The following is a 19926-nucleotide window of genomic DNA, read 5'->3' as shown; positions in this document are numbered from 1 at the left end:
AATTCATGCTTCATTTCAACTTCACGTATTAATTAAGTCCTCACTGCATATCTGCTGTACATGTTTACAAGGCTATTTCCTTGTAGGCTCCATTTTAAACCCGGCCGTTCATTGTCAAACTTTAGAAAGCCAAGCTTGTTTTTAACAGCACTTTTGTCTCTTCCTGCCCATGTCGGGGGTCATTATCCATGTTGGTTCAATTTCGCTTAAAAGCCAAGCATCAAATATTAGACTGTGTAATAGTGGTCAAAGGGCAGGCCTCAGAGGAGGAAGACCTTTCTTATCACAAATAAACTGTAACCTCACTTGGATTCAAGTTTGTTATTTGTAATATGAAAGGTTTGAGCTAGATAATCTCTAAGATCTCTGCCCCAAAGGCAAAGAATCTGCAGCAGGACATGAGAGGCTGCTAACTAAAGTGTACAGTAGGCCCTGATCCCATGTTTATTGGTGACTTTTTTGGTGAGGCTATGCCCCCCTTTCTTAGGTGTATGAAGCAAAAATGAATAGATGCAGAAAGCTAGTTTTTTGCTTTTTTAGTCCCTGATTCCAGAATAGGAGGGAATTCTTGGGAAGGACAACCTCCTGAGCTCTGGACCTGCCACATGAGGCCCACAGATTGCCAACAGCGGTGGGATTTGTAGTTGGGAAGTAGAATCCAGCCTGTGAGCTGTGGAGGGCACATTAGAGAGAGACAGCAGAGGGTGGGTGACAAGCATGGTACGGTGTGCAAGTATACAGATAAGGCCCCTGCCTGCAAGGCGGTTTGCCCTGTGACGCCATCTTGGCTGCCCTGGGCTCTAAGCCCCTGTATCAACCAGTGCATCTAGAAGTTAGTCCAGGGTTAATGCTTTGGGTGCATACCAGCTTGTACTGAGGCAGGGCTGGAAAGGGCCCTGGAGGTAGGTCAGAGAAAGGAGAAATCTCTCCAGAAGTTCTGATGGAAGTCAGTTTCAGCAGATTGCTTACCGTCTGGGATGGTTAGACTAGCGATTGGGAAACCGAAACTCTGACAGTTTCATCCTATTCTAGAGGATGTGGGGTAGCTAGAAAGTGAAAAAGGAAATCATGGTTGTCACCTGCAGTGCTTCTCTTGACAAAAGTTTTTTAATAGCTACTTATAAATAGGACATTTATTGGGTACTCCACCCAGAAAGAGAGCAACTTACCATCCCAACCTCGTGGGAATGTGCTCTTGAAAAATCTCTCTTCTTGCTATAGAGATAGTCCTGTTTTTAGTGGTTTTACCGACTTCAATTAAATTCAATTAATCGCAGGTGGACCTATCCATGTTTGAACCCCCAGTGTGTCCTGTTAACCTGTCAATAAACATATTTGATAGTTTGGCCCCAAGAGTGGTAAGGGTACTGGAAAGGAACTATTTTCTACCAAACACCTACTACGTGCCCATCACTTTGGCTCACAACACACCAGGGTAACTGATAGTTAGATAGGTCAAATCACTTGGGCAAGGTTACATAGTAAGTGTTGCTTTCTAGAATTAATCTAGAGCCATCTAGTTTTGTCTGTCCGATTTCTACACAACATATACTGTGAAACCATTCAGCCCTGCACGTTATATCTTTACATAAAGGAAAACTAGTTCTGCCTGTGCATGGCTTTTTGTTCTCTCCATGCAGGGCACAATCAGCCTCAGTAAACAGAGAGCCTCCAAGCGGAAGGAGGTAACCCATTTCCACTTGAGTCTCGCTGCAGATACAAGGTGACAGGTTTTAGCCAGGGCCCAAAAGGAGCTATGATGTGCTTCAGATGCTCCGCTTTCACCTCACCCCTTTGGCTGGGGGATCCTATTTTCTCTGTCATTGGCCCACTTCACAAGACACAGCGTAGCAGGAGGAACATGCCGAAGCTTTCCAGATGTTGCATACACAACATTTTAGAGCAAGAAGGGACCAGGGAGAATCCTATGTTGCTAAGACATACGCCCCTTGGTATTGTAATAACTCCACCTCCCGGGCTGTAAGTAAGCTCCTGGAGGGCAGAGACCTGCCTGATCTTAATTGCCAGCAATTAACTAAATTGTCCCCCCGCTCCAGGAAGTCAGAGGCCTGTTGGTGGATTCACTGATAAAACACCAGTGCCTGGCACCTGGTTGGTGCTCAGTAAAAGGGTCTCCAATCAGGTTGATTTGAAAGCTTAGCAAGGACCACCTGTATCAAACAAGTGTGAGGTCAGTCTCAGGAGCTAGGCCAGTTGAGGCAAGGCCTTGAACGCCAGTCCAAGTCCGTTACAAAGTTCTGCTCTATTCTTCGTGCATTGACAGGCAAATTCATTCATTCAGCAAATACTTACGGCACCTCCTTTGTCAGCCAGGTAATGTGCCAAGTGCCAGGGACACCGATATGGGAAGTACAATCTCTTCCTTCTAGGAAGGTAAGCTTTCACGGGGAAGCCTGACAAGCCAGTAGTTCAAAGGCTTTTAATAATGGTTGTGGTAGAGATAAGCATAGGTTGCTCAGAATGCACCAGAGGAGGAAAGCAGGTGCCTTCAACCAAGAGGGTACTGGGATAAAAGAATTGACCTACTGAGGTCGTCTGGAAGAGTTTGGAGGATGAAAGAAATGAGGGCCAAACTTTATAGAAATCCAACCAGGGAATTATTAGGGATTTCAGTGAGAAAGATATGAGAAAATCAGCGTCTCAGTTAGGGTGATGGCTGTGGAAATGCTGAAGAGTGGTCAGATCTGATCCATTTATATTGTCATCGAAATCATTATGTGCATACCTACTTCCTTTTCTAAACATGGCTTTGGTAAACTCTAAGACATATGTGTTCATTAGAATTGCTCTATGGAAGGTCCAGAAACCCACTTTAATGGAGAAACATCATGACTGCCCTTAGTGGAATTCTGTCATCAACATAGCTTTCCCTGTTTCCAGTCTTCCACCCCAGGCTACTGCTGATTACTCCATAAGATAAAAAGAGCTGGAAAGTTTATTTGCACAAAACAAACAAACAATGAGAAATCTTAATTCTCAGAGGTTAATGTAGGTTGCCCTAATGCTAGACGAAAAGCAGATCTAAACATTTTAGAGCTTCAGTAGAATTTTACTCACCACATGGGATCTCAGAACCTTTGAGATTGTCTTTTCTGGTATGAAGCAAAATACTTTATTCAAGAGATGGCTTGGGCTCCCCTGGTGGCGCAGTGGTTGAGAGTCCGCCTGCCGATGCAGGGGACGCGGGTTCGTGCCCCGGTCCGGGAGGATCCCACATGCCGCGGAGCAGCTGGGCCTGTGAGCCTGTGCTCCGCAACGGGAGAGGCCACAACAGTGAGAGGCCTGTGTACCGCAAAAAAAAAAAGAGATGGCCTACTTTGGAGGGTGGGGAGGAGGGGACATTGATTGGCCTTACTGTTTATCCACACCTCCTTGACCGTGGAGGCAACTCTCTGAACCCCTGGGCTCAGCTCACTGCTCTGGCCTAACACCTTTGAGCTTGTAGAGAGGGACATTGAAACCAAAGAGGTAACAGGGCTGGACTGTACAGATCTCCTGATTTCCAGTCCAGTGTGCCTTTGTAAAACTTTGACCTTCAGTGTCACATTCTGGTCAATTGGGACTGAACTCAATCTTGCAGCTCTTGGGCTAATGAAAGCAGTAAACTCCTTGGTGGGCATAGTTGGGCATACCAACACGTCGCCGTGGCTGCATGGTGGACAGTCTTGTGTCAGGAACTGTGCTAAGGATCTGTCATGAATCAAGCTCCTTTAGTCTTCAGATCCAGTTGTCTGCCCCATTTGACATTCAGAGGTTAAGTAACTTGTCTGAGGTCAGTGTGCTTTTCAGTGGACAATCCAGCATTCTCAAACACAGGTTGCATGGACTCCAGAAACCCCGCTTTTAATCAGTAACCATCATGTCTTCCTTTGTCTCATCTTGTCAATTCAGTCTAATTCAAAGCATCTGGGTAACTAAGGATTTGGTTACAATGAGGTAGTATTTTGTTTTTTTAATTTGGGAGATTTTTAGGTCTTGAACTTCCTAGGCTCTTAAATTACAAGTCAGAAGGTACCCTTGAGGGAAAAAGGATTTCTGTCATCACTGCCAAGGCTGTGCTGAGAATTCTTTTCCTGATTCAGATTTTTATTTTTCATTCATCAGACAATTCTCCTGTCATTTGCAGACTTAACTGAGTGTCTTAACCCATTTTAAAATGCTTCCAGCTGAGTAATTGAACACCTCCGCAAGATTCCTTACATCGATGATAAAAGCTCCGGTGTTATGCCATTTTGTCCTACTTTCTTTCCTCCTTCCCTCACCTTTCACCCACTAAAGCTTCTAGTTAAGTGATCAGCTTTGACTAATCTCCAGGCATAGAAATGTTATAATGACACAAAGGGGGAGGAAAAAGATGTGCTCCCTCAACCCACTCCATCAGCTGAAGAGAGATTTCAGTAAGGAGCCACTGTGTTCTGTGGAAAGAAACCCAGGCGTGGATTTACTTGTTAAGGATTCTTGTTTCAGGTCCTTTACTATCCTGTGACTTGATCAAGTCACTTAACCTCCCTGTGCCACAGGCTCCCCACTGGTGAAAGGATGATCTTTTCATGGGACAGTTTGGTGGTGTTCAAGAAACAATAGGTAGATTTTATTTTGCACAAAACATGAAAAACATCAGTTTTACTTTCAAAAGCATTAACCAGTGATTTCTTTACCCATTGGAAATCAAAGTACTGCAAAAAAACACAGCTGCCACCACCTATATGATTTATTCCTTGGCCAAGCAACAGTGACTTCATTGGTCTATTTTGAGCCTAAATCCAGAAGCTCCTATCTGAAAATGACAGATCATTTCCCCTCTCTTTCCAGAGACTGAGAACTCCTGTCCTACTAGAGCTTGTTTATTGGCTTTCCCTAATGCATTTGGGGCTGAAAAACAACTGGACTACCAATTATTCCTTTACTGAAAGAGCAGTTAATACAGTCATTCATTCTGTAAATCCTTACAGGGCGCTTGCTCCGGGCAAGGCGTGGCGTGGCTGCTCTGAGGGCTAGAGAGATGCTGCTTTCATCCTCCTGAACCTTCACAAATTGTAGACATCATCTTCAAGCCTGTCATTTCCGTTTTTCTGCTCTGCCTTCCCTCCCCTAGATTCTGAGCTGCTAAGTGTTATACTGAACCAAGTCTAAGAAGTGGACTCGGCAGGTGCTACAATTTTTTTTTTTTTTCGGTACGCGGGCCTCTCACTGTTGTGGCCTCTCCCGCTGCGGAGCACAGGCTCCGGACGCGCAGGCTCAGCGGCCATGGCTCACGGGCCCAGCCGCTCCGCAGCACATGGGATCCTCCCGGACCGGGGCACGAACCCGCGTCCCCTGCATCGGCAGGCGGACTCCCAACCACTGCGCCGCCAAGGAAGCCTAGGTGCTACAATTTTGATGGCCCTTTCTCAAGTAGCCAAGACTCAGTAGGGTTGCCGGGAACCGTGGTCCAGGCCAAGCTCTCACTCCACTGCCGAGAGCCTGAATGTGCCAGAGTGGAACTCGTTGGAGGAGGGAAAGTGATGCATTAAAATTGCTGACAGCCCCTGGGTGCAGTAAAGTTCATCACAATCCCATGAACATTGACACAACAGACTCCAGGGTAAGGCATCCAAAAGACACAGCAGGAAAGAAGGAAGCTTGAAGGGGGAGAGCTGTGGCTTCTGGGTCTCCCCACTGAAAATGTGTCAGATTTGATGACAGTGCTGAAAATGTGCTTTCTCTTTCCTTCCCTGAGCCTCAGCCCCAGGGCTCCTGTAATTGACTGTGGTGGGTATGAGTTATGAGTTCAGGGAGAGGGAGGCCCAGTGGAGTGAATTGGCACTCCTCGGCTGTGACACGGAGGCCGCCAGGAAGCTGGGAGCCAGGGCGCTGCCTGGCCTTCGCAGAGGGCAGGCGGAAGCTCCATCGGGCACGCTCACTCATCAGGCCCCGCTCCAGACTTTTATGTGCTCTGACCTGCAAGTTTGGTCAAGTACCACCTTGCTGGAAGCCTTGTCAGTGGTTTCAAGGTGAAGGAACAGCAGTGAAATTGAGAAAACATTTGGTTTGCCTCAGGCAACTGGATTTAGGTGAGAAAATGCCAATCCCTTTCCCATTGGCCCAGGGATTTTGGACAGTATTATTCCAGGAGGCTGAAGGCATGCTTCTCCCCCATCCTGACCAAAGTAGCTGTTTGCTAAATATTTCAGAGGGTGATGATGGTGTTTAAGAGCTGCCACAATTCCAGTGTTTTTGTTGCAAAACGCCCCTGCCATCTCTGCCAAGTGTAAGATTAGAGTTCAGGAAAAAAGGGAAAGGAGTGAAAACCCAAGTCAGAGACCCTCTCCAAAGGCCCACCTTTCTCATTTCTCTCTGCGTTTTGGGGGCCCAACACGGGATCTTCATCCAGACTTCTGCCCCGCTGGTGACTTCGTACTAGTTACTGACTTACACATTTTGAGCTCATTTTAGGTTTAAAAATGTCAGGTAGCCTCAAAAAAACATAGAACCCTTGTGCAGGCTTCGTGCATTCACCCCTAAAGTTGCATATTTATCTTATAGCAACAGGAGGAAGAGAAGACATTGATTTTTAGCCCAACCCCATTTGATTCATAGTGCTAGAACTTACTAACACAACAATTGGTAATTTCTTGATTTCCAAGATTTGAGATCTTGACAATAAAGAGATTTACAGATGCTGGCAAGATGAAAAAACAGAAGCTATCAGAGTACTGAGAACGCCTTACATTGAAAAAAGAATAAAATGGATGAAATTAAAACTTCGGGTACCTAATTCTGAATTTATGTACTCACCCCTCCCCCTCAAATTTTTCCACTGTGATCAAACTCATAGCAGTAGGGTCCATGGAAATTAGAAACAAAAAGCTATTGCCATTTATATTTAAATAGCTTGGAGAATAAGACAATGTGTGCAGTGGAGCTGAATTAGTCACTGGAGAAGAGTGTTTCTCCCCCTATGAGTATAACTTTTACAATCATTGCTCGTGAGCCATGGAATTAAGTGGTACATTATATTAAGAGTAAGATGCTGATACACTTTTGGTATTTAGCAGATCACCCCATGTCCTCTGCTTGGAGAAATAATGAGAATGACTGCCCTTTCCTTTGCCAGCATTTGCCTCTTTTTATATTAATCTCAGCTGAATTGAACAATTTCTTCACTCTGTACAAAATAATGGTCGTCTTTGTATTCACTTGATATACAACTTGAGGGCATCCAGTTTTTGCAAATACAGATCTGGGAATATCTTGAATGATTTATTCACAGAGTTGCAGGATTGGTCAAAGAGAACCAAAATCTATTAAGTGATTAACACTTTGTTTTAAGGTAAAATTGTCATTTTTGCAGATATCTAAAACTTAAGCTGTATTAAGGGAAGAATGAGGTGTAACTTTAAATGCTCAGTGGATTTTATTACCTTGCCTTGGCTTTCAAATTGCTTAGAGGATGGTTATTCAAAAGACAAATACATGTAGAATGAAGTCATGCCACTGTGTTTTTAATGCAGTGATAATCTTGATCCTAGAGTGAAGCTGGAGGGAATTCTGTGCCGTCCCAATTTAATCCCTGCCTTAAGATTGCATTTAATAAAAAGTGTGAATTTAACCCAGGTGGCATTCAGACAGTAGAATTAGCTTAGGTACTTTAGAATTCCATTTCCTTTTAATACTTTTAAGCAATCAAAATTGTTTTTCGAATTTCCTCTCATTGCTTACATTAATTGTCCTAAAGTTTAAAATAGAAAAACCTGAAATCCAACTTTAAAAATGCAACATTCTTTGCCATTCAGGTATCTAATGAGTTGACATCACTGGCTTTTCCTTCTACCACTTCTATTCCATGTGCTGGGTGCATCTGTGTGCTTGCGTATACACACACACACACACACACACACACACACACACACACACACTTTTTTTTTTTTTTAACAGAAATCAAATTCTGTTTTACCCACTGGAAAGCATTTTGGCATGACTAGGAATAGGGAGCTATTTTTTCCCCTAGAGGACAAATTAAATTTGTTTCAAAAGACAAATATATTACATTTGAAACAAGTATAAAATGTGTCATGCCTTCAAGGGATTTTGAGAAAGTTTAGCAAGTGAGACATCAATGGGAAAATGAACCTAAAATCTTTTGAGATTATCTTTACTGGAAAGATAAAGGGAAAGCAAAATATAGATATAAATATATATAAATATATGTATTGTTATCGGACATAGGGGAACAAAACTGTTGCTTATGGGTATTATTACTAGTGGCCAGAATGTGTGACGTCTTAAGTTTAAATGTTTGAAAATAAATGTTCCTTAAAGAAAGATGCCCTAACATGTTTTTTCTTATCAGTTTGGCACCTTTTCCTGTTTTGTTTTGAGTTGGTTTCCAGTCGTTTTCTTGTTCTTATATTCTACCTCTGTAGCTGCTTTTAAAATCCTACTTCTTCTGCCATATCCTTTGCTTACGGACTAGCTATTGACCATTTAAATATTGGAGTTGCTCTTTATTTGTCTGGGAGAATGCATCATTTAGCACTGGGATTCATTGACTTTATTTAACCCTGGACCCTTGTAGTTTATGAAAGACTGCTGATTTCTGTGTTCATATGCCAAGTTCTTGACCTGTGTCAACCACTACTTCATCTATGTTTATCCATTTTAATTGTAGACACTGTCTTTTGTTGCTTCTCAGACTTAGTTTCGGAAAGTGGAGGAAGCGGTTCCATCTCCTAAGATAATCTGTACAGCAGTAGGTTTCAAGTCGAGGATCAAACCGAAAAGGGTTCCATGATACATTAAAAGTATAGAATTATATATAGAAAGAACCCATCCTATTCATTGCTAGTAAAGTAATAACTTGTGCTATATCATCTTTCTGTTGTTGAAATATGAAATATCCTATTATATTTGGTAGAATTAAGCATACACCCTTTTTAGCACCCTCTCCTGTTTAAAATTTCCTGCTATTTTTTTTAATAAGTAGAAGACTTAAACATGCCTAACAGAAAATGTATTAATTCAATGTAAAAATATTGTCTAGCCCTCTATACCTATTTATTGAGGGCCTGTTGTCAAGCATTGCCCTTGATACTAGGAATACTAAAACCTAGCTTCTTTCTTTCAAGGAAGTGGCAAGAAACATGCAATTAGAATACAAGGTACTAAGTCCTGTAAGAGCCTGCATTTGTATAGCGCAATATATTTTGAGCCTCACCTCAAAAATGTCATTTTACAGGTGAGAATATAGAACGTTAAGGCTTATGTGATTTGCTCAAAGTGGACAGGCTAGTAATTGGTGGCACTCTACCAAGAACTCAGGTAGCACACTTTCCCAGTTCATTATTCTGTACTGCCTATCTGTGACATAGTCTAGTCCAGCTCTACCCCTCTGCATGTATGAAGAGCACATGCTAAATATTTTTACATATAGCTCTAGAAATAACCTCCTTGCTTTTTGAATGAACCTAATTTAATGTTAAATTGTTTTGCAAAATTTGTCCAACACAGATATTATATCCTTTTTTGTGGAGTTGCAGAGGTGGTAATTGATATGTCTGAGATGGATGGATGAAGTAACTTTGTCTTCTGATTAGTAATACAATGTTCCATACCTGCTTATACACTAAATAGCATTTTATGCCTTATTCTTTCCTTAATGCTTGAATGCTTCATACTTGGAAGCCTTTCTATCCTAGAAGTCATTTTATAATTTCTCTGCTGTTTAGATGACATTGAAACTGTGATTTTTTACTACATAATTGAAAGGACAGAATCTGTATCACAGCTCCTTACTGGACCAGTTTATAGTGGCTAGCATCACACAAGTACCATTCCTACATCTGGGCAGGAGGGTCTTCTGCCCAGGGCCTCATGCTTTAGAGGGTCTTGCTGAGCCTTTTTTTTTCAGCTGAGTTTGTCCCTACCAGCTAAGGAGTTGGTGGGGCCTTGGGGACGTGCCCACCCTGAACCTGTGTGGCCTTCTAGACCATTTTCCTTGTGCTCAGGAGCCCAGAATTAGTTGACCAGATGGCTGGGAACCAGCTTCCATGATTTGTGTGAGTCTCTTTCCTCATCCATCCACTGGAGGGCGAAATGCACTACTGGTATACCTACCCCTAGGCCTTGAGGGATCGCTGTAGGCATCTATGGCCCATGGATGAGCTGTAGACCAAATTACAGACACACATTGTTTTAGGGCTTTTGCATTAGCTATTCACATTGCCTGTAATACTTTCCTTGAAACATTTATATGGCTGGTTTCTTAATATTCAGGATTCTATTAAAATATCACATCTTTCAAAGAGGCCTTTCTTGACCACCTTCCCTAAAATAGCCCCCTCCTCCATAATCACTCTCAACCACCTTACATTGTTTACTTTTTGCACCCTTTAACACTATGAAAATCTATTATATAATCTTTTATTTATTTACATGCTTATGGTCTAACGCCCAGTGGAATGGAAACTGCCTGGAGGCAGGAAATTGGTTATTTTGCTCACTGCCATTTTGTAGCATCCAGAACAGTGCCTGTCACATAGTAGGTACTTAATATAATATTTTTGGAGTGAATAGAGAAATGAAAGAAAAGGCGTTGGTGGGGGGAATAAATTTTACTGCTTTAACTGGATGTAACCGTTCATTTTTCCCTTTCATACATCATCTTAGCAGAAATGGGGAGGAAAAAAACTAGACAACACATTAGGAAATTAAATTAGAAGTGTGCAAATAATAGTGGAATAGTTTAAGGGAATAAATATAACTTTAATTCTCTAAAAGTAAGTAATACAGTTAGAACCATAATGCCATGAGTTTTTCATGATACAAAATAGAACATGATTAAATTGATGACACATTTAAAAATATAGGGTTCTCTTGGAGAAAGCCAGCTAATTATAAAATTTTAGGACAGTTAAAGTTTTTCACTGAGGCCTACATTGTCTTCTATTACCCTCTTCTAAACATATGTGCAGTATTTATTTCACAACTTTCTTCTCAGTGACCTTTCAAAATTGTATTATTCCGCATATTCCTGACTAGATGATTCTTTAACATAAACCTCTGATGTCTGCAGTCATTAAATAGGATTCAGCGTGCCTATCTCAAGGAAGTCAAGGGAAAATTCTCCTTCAGATAAACAATAATGCTTATTTTGTTCACAAGTAGCCCTCTGAAATAAGCAGAATTCAAACAATTATGGTTTTTTCTTCAAAAAGAGTGATCAAATCAAATAACAATGTCAGCATTTAGTAACTCACTGATTACCAGTTAGTGAGCAAAATTTAAAGACTGTTATACCCTGAACGCATACTTTTACTAGATTCTCTGATTCTCTCAATGATTACCTCTGATTTCTTGATCAGAATTTTAGAAAACTTTTGGGATATGTTGGCTTCAGATTTTAAGGTTTGGAAGTAGCTTGTCAGTGCCAAATCGTCTCCATCAATCCCTTACTTCCAAAGGAAAAAATTACACAGCCGGTATGTACTTAACTAGTACTTCTTGTTTGTATGTTTTCAAAGTCAGAGAAGAAAACAGAGGGGAGAAATCTCTTCATGCTCCTTTCCCCCATTTTGTCAAAGCTGATCAAAAAAAGAATATGAAAGATGGAATCCCACGTATTTTATTTGCTGGCATCTGCTTCATCAAATCACGAAAGTAGTAATATATTTACTATGTTCCTTTCGAAATACTAATCTTGCATCTGCACAGAATGACTTAAGATCATCTGTCCACAGGACCACCTATCTCACCTCTGTATTGTGTTTAACACAGACTTTTCATTCCCAGTCACATCAGAGAGTAGACCACATACATCGACAAAAATTTCAAAGCCAGAAGAAAGAGAGTAGAGAGCATATTTAGTCTGTCTTCTATCATTTTACAGATGAAGGAAGCCCACGAAGATTTTGCAAGGTCACACAGGTGGCTGGTGGCACATCTGAGATTATAAACCAAGTTCCCCAAATTCCAACCACGTCTCTTGGTTATTTACCCACCTTTTCTCAATATTGGCCATGTTATAACATACTGCAAAACCATCTAAGGTACTTTTTACATACTATTTTTCTCATTATTGCTTTTAAAATATGTTGTAATTTAGGCATTTGGTCACATTTGATACCGTTGGATTACATTAATAGTAACCAATGGAACATGTTAAATTAAAGGAAATTTAAAATTGTTTGTATAGGTGACATACTCACATAGTTCAAAAGTAACAAGGTATTAAAGGACCTACAGTAAAAGTTTTCCCTCGTATTCCTGCATCTCAATCACCTAGTTATTTCCCCAGAAAGCAACCAGTGTTATCAGGGTTTTTTGTGTACAGCAGTTACCTCAGAGAGGTGCAAAAATTGTAGTATCTTTTGGAGACTGTTCGTACCTTCCTTTTTTTTTTCATTTTAGGCTACATCATGGAGACTATTCTCTGTCAATACATAAAGCCCACTTCATTATCTTTTATGGTTGCATTGTGCTCCATTATATTGATATGTCGTTGTTTGTTTAATTAATCCCTATCAGTGTATATTCAGGTTGTTTATTACTTTCAGTTATTACTAGAAGTGCTTCAATAAATAACTTTGTGTATTTACATGTGTTAATAAAAATGTAGGGTAGCAGAAAGTAACACAACGTTGTAAATCAACTATACTTAAATAAAATATTTTTTGAAAATGTAGGGTAAATTTCTAAAAGTAGAATGACTTATTTTAGGAATTTTGTAGGTAATGTCCAGTTACTGCCCATAGAGTTGTATAGATTTACATTCCCATCCCCATGGGATGGGAATATGAGGATGAATATATGAGGATGACTATTTTATCATTTCTCCCTAATAGTATGGCATCAATATTTAGAATGTTTATATCTGAAAGGTGAGATGTGAAAAGCCATATCTTGGTGTGGTTTTAATTTGGTTTTTTGTATTTATATGCATGAGGTTAGGCATGTTTTTATATGTTTAAGAAACTTGATTTACCTTTTTGGAGATTATGGTACTCTTCTCTTTTGCCTGTTTTCCTATTGAATTTTTCTCTTACTGATTGTAGGAACTCTTTTTTTTTTAATTTTAATTATTTATTTTTTTGGCTACATTGGGTCTTCGTTGCTGCATGTGGGCTTTTTCTAGTTGCGGCGAGCAGGGGCTACTCTTCATTGCTGTGTGTGGGCTTCTCATTGTGGTGACTTCTCTTGTTGCCGAGCACGGGCTCTAGGCACGTGGGCTTCAGTAGTTGCGGCACACGGGCTCGGTAGTTGTGGCTCGTGGGCTCTAGAGCGCAGGCTCAGTAGTTGTGGCGCACGGGCTTAGTTGCTGTGTGGCATGTGGGATCTTCCCGGACCAGGGCTCAAACCCATGTCCCCTTGCATTGGCAGGTGGATTCTTAACCACTGCGCCACGAGGGAAGTCCCAGGAACTCTTTATATTTGAGGGAAAGAGCCTTTGTCCATGGTAGCAGCTATAAATGTTTCTCTAGTTTGTCTTTTACCTTGTTTATGAAGTAATTTTTGCCACGCCAAATTTATGTTTTCTGTAGTTGAATGTATCCATTTTTCCAAATCACTTTTGTGGTTTTTATTATACTTAGACAAGCATCATCCACTCTAAGATTATTTTTCAAAATTTCCTTTGTGTCTCATGGAACTTATATGGGTTTATTTGTTTACTTTTACTTTTAAATATGATTCATTTGGAACTGATCCTGATTAAGATGTGGGAATGGTTTTAATTTTATTTTTTTTCCCAGTTGGTTCATGTTTCAACATCATTTATAAAGTAATCTGTTTTCCCCCATTGCTTTAGGATAGCAGCCGTATCATATACTATATTCTTACATATTTTCTGTCAGTTTCTTGACTTTCCATCCCATTCCATTGATATATCAATACCTGTAGACATTTGCTATCAGTATGTGTTTCAGTTACTAGCTTTAATATATTTTAATATCTAAAGGGCTGATTTCTCCTCACTGTGGAGATACTACATATTTTTTAAATTTCAGTTTTATTGAGGTATAATTGACATATAACACTTGACATGTTGAAGTGTGCCTTGAAGTGTAGGACACTTGAAGTGTACCTCATTTTGATTTGATATATTTGATCTATTGAAAGTATCCCCCCATCTAGTTAACACATCCATCACTTCACATGTTTATCTTCTGTTTTTTTTTGGTGAGAACATTTAAGTTCTACTCTCTTAGCAAATTTCAATTATACAATATAGTGTTATCAGCTATAGTCACCATGTTATTCATTAGATCCTCAGACCTTATTCATCTTACAGCTGTAAGTTTGTACCTTTTACCAACTTCTCCCTATTTCCCCCACCCCCAGCCCCTGGCAGCCACTTTTCTACCTTTTTTTATGAGTTTTGACTTTTGTTTTTAGATTCTACATATAAGTGATACCATGTCTTTCTTGTGATAGATACCATAATTGGTTTTCTGTTTATATTTATATGATAACTTATATAATGTAGATTCATAGGCTATAACATCCTCTTTTCTCTGATTGCTGACAAATTTCCTTCCCTGTGTGTATAGTGTCAGAAAGTTGGTAAATTCCAAAATCATGAGATATGAGTTCAGCTGAGACTGTGGGTAGGCTTCCCATAATCATCAATTAACGTGCTTTGCTTGACAAATGAAACTGATGAAAGAGAACATGTTTAGACAAAGATTCTGAAGTGGCAAATGCCCACTGTTCACGTGGACCACGTAGGCAGGTGAGCTCTGTGAGTAGAGGAGGGGCTGTCCTAACACCCCGTACCACACAGGTGGCTTAACTAATGGAGGCTAGATTGATTTCAGAGGTCTAAAGGTTTTTATACTCTGGCTTAAATGTAGATCCGTAATATATAGGAAATAGAACTTTTAGAAGTTAAACCAGTGAGGGAAAGCACACAGTTTTCCTTTTTTCCTGGGCTGACCATAGTTTTATGAAAATGAATTTCTAACTGGTTTTTCTTCGCACTGGGCTTCTTGGCAAGAAGTGAAATCTGTATAATGCATTACCTCTGAGCTTTTTTTTTAAGGTCTCAAGGACAGACATATGGATAATGGTTTAAAAATATAAATATGCTCTTTCCAGTCATAGAAATCTTCAGACCCAAGGGGTACTTTTCCCGCTTTCCCAAAAATGTAGGGCTATAGACTCATACTCGTAAAGCACCAAAACAAAATACATGGTATCTGACACTAAAAAAAAACAACTGTACTTTTCTTGAGTATTGCAGCCCTGTGATCAGACAGAGTGACTTATAGTCAAATGTAGATGCCAACTTGCTGTGCTATCTTCTAGCCACTGAACCCTGTAACTAAGCATTTTTGTTTGGTAAAATTACAGAAGAAATGGTGTTTGGTGAGGTATTTTGTTCTATTTTAGTACCTGTAGTTCATCTGGGAAAATGGCTGTCACTTGGTTTTCTCACATACTTATCCCATTTGTCCGTTTGTGCGTGTGTGTGTGTGTGTGCGCGCGCGTGCGTGCATGCACGCACACATGTAGGGAGAAGTGCATACTTACAGTGTCATTGTAGAGACAGTTATCCACCCTACCCTATTGTAGACTTGTTCTGAGCTTAAGCCGTCTCTTTATTGAGTCCACACGAGATTTGACACCTTCTGATTTGTGAACACATATATGTTGGCAGTTCAGGATTTATGGAGGCTCTCTTAGGAAAGATCACTGCCAATATATAATTAGCTTGAAAAGCATTTGGTCTAAACAGATCTGCAGCCTTCTTTTACCAAGTGTGCAATATGAACTAGTTCCATCTTATTGGGATAAGTCTTAAGAGACAGTACTATAAGGACTGTAAATGTAATTTGCATAGTCAAAATTGTCATAAATGGTCTAATTAGTATAGTGATAGTTCCTGCATCACATGTCATTCATGAAGATAATGACATTTTTATGAAGTGGAAAATTGTGAATAATTGCTAAATATTCCTTGATAAAATTAGGTCCATCAAAGGCAAAGATTATTCTTAGTCATCTTTAAATTCCCAGTACAGTGTCTGGTATTGAATAAGCACTTACTGCATATTGAATGAATAAATGACTTTATGAAACTCATTCCTTAGAAAGATTGTTTGAAATAAAGAGATTAAAATGTTTTCTGGAAATAGACAAAATACATGCACGCTCATGCTTGCTGCTCCACTTCGATTGAGAAGGAAATTGATTTTGTTCTGTATTTTTAGAAACATGGTCACTTTAAAAATTACTCTCTTCATTTAAAAAAATTACACACATTTTTAATGCCCCATTAGTTTCAGTGTGATTTCTAAACAGCAGTCTCTTCGAGTAAAGAAAAAACAAGATCCTTATTAGCTTGCCTGACAGCTATTGTCCAATAGTTTAAAGAAATAACATGTAATACCTTTTATCCAGTGTGCACACGTGTGTGCATGTGTGTGTGATGTAGAATGATTCAGTGCCACTGAGTCACTTGGTCTAGATTAATTAAAGCAGGAACAGAACACTTTCATTTTCCAGTATATTATTTTTCATTTATTGACTTTTCTCTGTACTGATAATTTTGCTTAAATTATCTAGCAGAAAATGCACATATATGATGCTTAGCTGTGGTCCAAATCATAAATAGATCTTATTTGGGAGGCTGTGTGATTCTGTTTGCCTTGTTAGTGATGTAACTAAGAATTCAGTATTTAAATTCATCTTGCATACCAATCTTCTTGTTGAATAATATTTCCCAATATGAGAATGATAGAAATTTATTAGTTGGGCTTTTGGCCTTAGTACCTTATTTATGCATTTTGAGCTTGTTAATTGGTCCTTTAGTATTCCTTCTCCTCCAGTAATCTTTGAAGTAGTCAAGAGAGGTTCTGAAATCTTTACTGAATGGATGGGTATGGAATCACAGATCATAGTAGTGGACCACAAAGTCTTCCTCCCCCCCACCAGTTTTGTGGAGAGTAGAGATACATGGTGGAAACATTTTAGAGTATTACAAGGGAATTAGCTGTGGCCAGAAGAAATCAAACAAAGAGAATTTAGGAACAAATGGTAGAATGCCACCGGGCTGATACTGTATCTGAGATGCTCCGTTCAAAATGAAACATGCTTATTCTTATATTGCCATAATGATTAACTGTTTTTAAAAGTACCCCCATTCATACCCATACCATTTAGGTTACAATTCTGTATTAAACTCAAAGTTCCCGGTTGCTTTTTAAAAACTAATTGTGGCTAAATGTTAAGACTTTCTCAAATGTAGAGGGTTTGAATTTTGGAGCTGACAGGGAACCTATGGCTCAGACAGTTGAGTGACTTCTCCAATTTTGTACCAGAGACGAGTCTAGGGCTTTGGTTTTCTGATTACCTGAATAGTGCTTTTTCCACCACTCTGTTATAGACAGCCATTTTTTTAAAAAAAATTTGTGATCCTAGAGCATTTGGTCCGAGGATGATTCTCTTAATTTGATGTGTAATCCCAGACCATTTAAAATTTTTGATATAAACTGTGGCCTGTGGGCCAAATCCAGCCTCCCACCTGTTTTTATACATCAAGTTTTATTGGAACATAGTCACACCCATTTGTTTATGTGCTGTCTATGGTGTTACAATGGCAGAATGAGTAGTTACAACAGAGATTGTATGACCTGCAAAGCCAAAGATATTTATTAACTGGACCTTTAGAGAAGTTTTCTAGCCCTTAGTATAAGGTCAGGATAAATAAATTAGCTTTAAAAATTAACACTATCAATTTGCAATAAGTTGGGAGTAAAGTATGCTTTCTGAAAAAGCTAAAGGGGTGAGCATGTTGTTGAGAAATACGAATGATCTGTCGTAAAAGACTACAAAGCCTACCTGCATTTAAGATAAAATAGAACCAGGTTTCTAGGGCATCTCTGTGCTTTGGAGATTCTAGTTGCCAGAATGAAACCTGTGCCTTAAACAGAACTGACTCCAGATGGAAATGTCCCAGACTGTCATTTATGTTGTGCTAACCCTGATGGAACTTGAACACTCACCAAATGTCCTTCTTGGCAGGTGGAGTGGATCCAACAACAAGTGGTAAAAAAACGGACCAAGAGGGATTATGACTTTAGCCACGCCCAGTCCACTTACTTCAATGATCCCAAGTGGCCAAGCATGTGGTATATGGTGAGTTTGCCTGGCCTGGGGCCACGGCGTTCTGTTCTGTGTTGTGCAGGGATTGTCTGTTAGGGCTGGGAGGACGCAGAAACAGCGACCAGGGACTTTTTCCTGTGTCAAGATGGAGATTGATGGCCTTTGATGTTTTCTGGATCTTTTTTGAACTTAGCTCTCTAGGTCTAAGGAGAAAGAAGGGAGTTCTGATTCTGAAGCTATTTCTGTTTGAGATCTTACTCTGTGTGGTAGCTTGGTAAGTTTGGGCGAGAAGATAGAAAAATATACTAAGGGCAGACACCCCGAGACCTAGCAATAGTTATGTTCACCTCTGTTACTCATCTACTCCACCCTGAAACCAGCCTGGTTAATGGTACTGGGTCATGGAAATCATTGAAATGACTTTGCGAGTAGGTAACAGATTCCTGACTTTAGTTGTCTAAATGTGCCTTCTCACTTTGGGTAACAATTTTTAAAACTAGACTAGGGAAAAAGCAGTTGAAAAGTATTTGACTTGTAGCTAGTTCATTGGTTCAAGCAAAAACTTGCAGTGAGGGAAATTTAACATATTGGGAAGAGTGGTCTAGGAATTCAGTTGATGTCGCCTCCTTTGAAAATATATTGACACTTCTCTTGTCTTAGGGTTTTATATTCATGATACCTGAGAAATTGATTAGAATATGTTACTTATTCTTAATCATGAAATTCATATGTTACCTATTTGCTCTATAATCTGCAAAAGACCTTAACTTTTCTCTTTTTTGAAAATCTTTATTGCAAATTGTTGCCATAGTTATCTTCTCCAATCTACCTTGTTTTTTGCACTCCCTGACCCTGCTTCTCTACGAATCCATTGCATTCCACATACTTGTCTGATGCTTTTCTGCCTCCTTGCATTTCATTCCTTCTGCCCAGAGTGGTCTTTTGCCCTTCCCCACATCCTCGGTTCAGTATTGTCCATCCCTCAGAGCCCACACCCAAGGCTGACTGTTTCATGTCTCCCATGTCCTCACCTGTCCGTGTTTGTCCTTCCTCTGCCACTCCTGGCATCCTTCCCTTGGCACTTTGTTTCATCGTTGTTGTATTTTTAAATCTGCTCTGTTACTTTGGGCAGGGGGTCACTTATATCCTCCCATCTGAGAATCTAACCTAGCACCTAGCAACGCTAGGAATTTGTGTTTATTTGGACATGGGTGAATGTAGCTGGCGTTTCTCCCAGTTTCCCTTTTCTTAGTCTTACCTGGAAGTGGAAGGTTGTGGAAAGATTTTGGACCCCAAACAGAATTTTACACAGAGAACTCTGTGTAAGAAAGAAGGAGCCATAAAGCTAAGTTCAAAGGGAGGTGGGACTCTAAACAGCATTTGAGTAGAAATCACCTGAGGGGACAGTAAGACATTTGACAGCTTATTAGCTCCAAGACCAAGAAAGAGTGAACCACAAGGGAAGGCATTAGAGGGAGTGTTGGTAGGAGCTAAGGAGCTTTGTGCTGACAAGATGATAAGGATGTAATGCGATTAAGGATAGGATGCAAGCAAAATCCCCCTACACCCCTGCTTATAAGGCTGGGGGGAGTGAGACCCTCTTTGCCTTACGTATCTTTTTGCAAGAAAGAACCAAATTGCCGTCTGCACATGTCCCACTGGACAGTGGAAGTGTACAGCAGCTTCCCCCTACCCTCTCACCACTCCAGCAGGGCAGGTTGGGCTGTCGTAGGAGCCATGGCCAAGGTGACGCCAAAGGTTTCAGTGCTTGTAGAGTGAGATACCCTCACTCCCAGGAACCACTGCCATTTCTTTGGAAATTCT

At 40.2% G+C, this 19926-nt stretch overlaps 1 protein-coding gene across 2 annotated transcripts in view; it reads left to right on the top strand.

The window, feature by feature from the left end:
• Positions 1-19926, top strand: part of PCSK5 (proprotein convertase subtilisin/kexin type 5) — a gene marked incomplete at its 5' end in the record, with an annotated part of 316630 nt that overhangs the window by 62737 nt on the left and 233967 nt on the right. For both annotated transcript variants that reach the window (XM_082655960.1, XM_082655961.1), the window contains one exon: positions 18022-18135. In XM_082655960.1, the coding sequence (XP_082512086.1) occupies positions 18022-18135 (114 nt within the window). The remainder of the gene's footprint in view (positions 1-18021; positions 18136-19926) is intronic.

The sequence above is a fragment of the Grampus griseus genome, assembly GCF_964374135.1.
Source record: "Grampus griseus genome assembly, chromosome: 6".
In the NCBI taxonomy this organism is placed as follows: Eukaryota; Metazoa; Chordata; class Mammalia; order Artiodactyla; family Delphinidae; genus Grampus; species Grampus griseus.
This window is presented reverse-complemented; position numbering and strand designations above follow the sequence as displayed.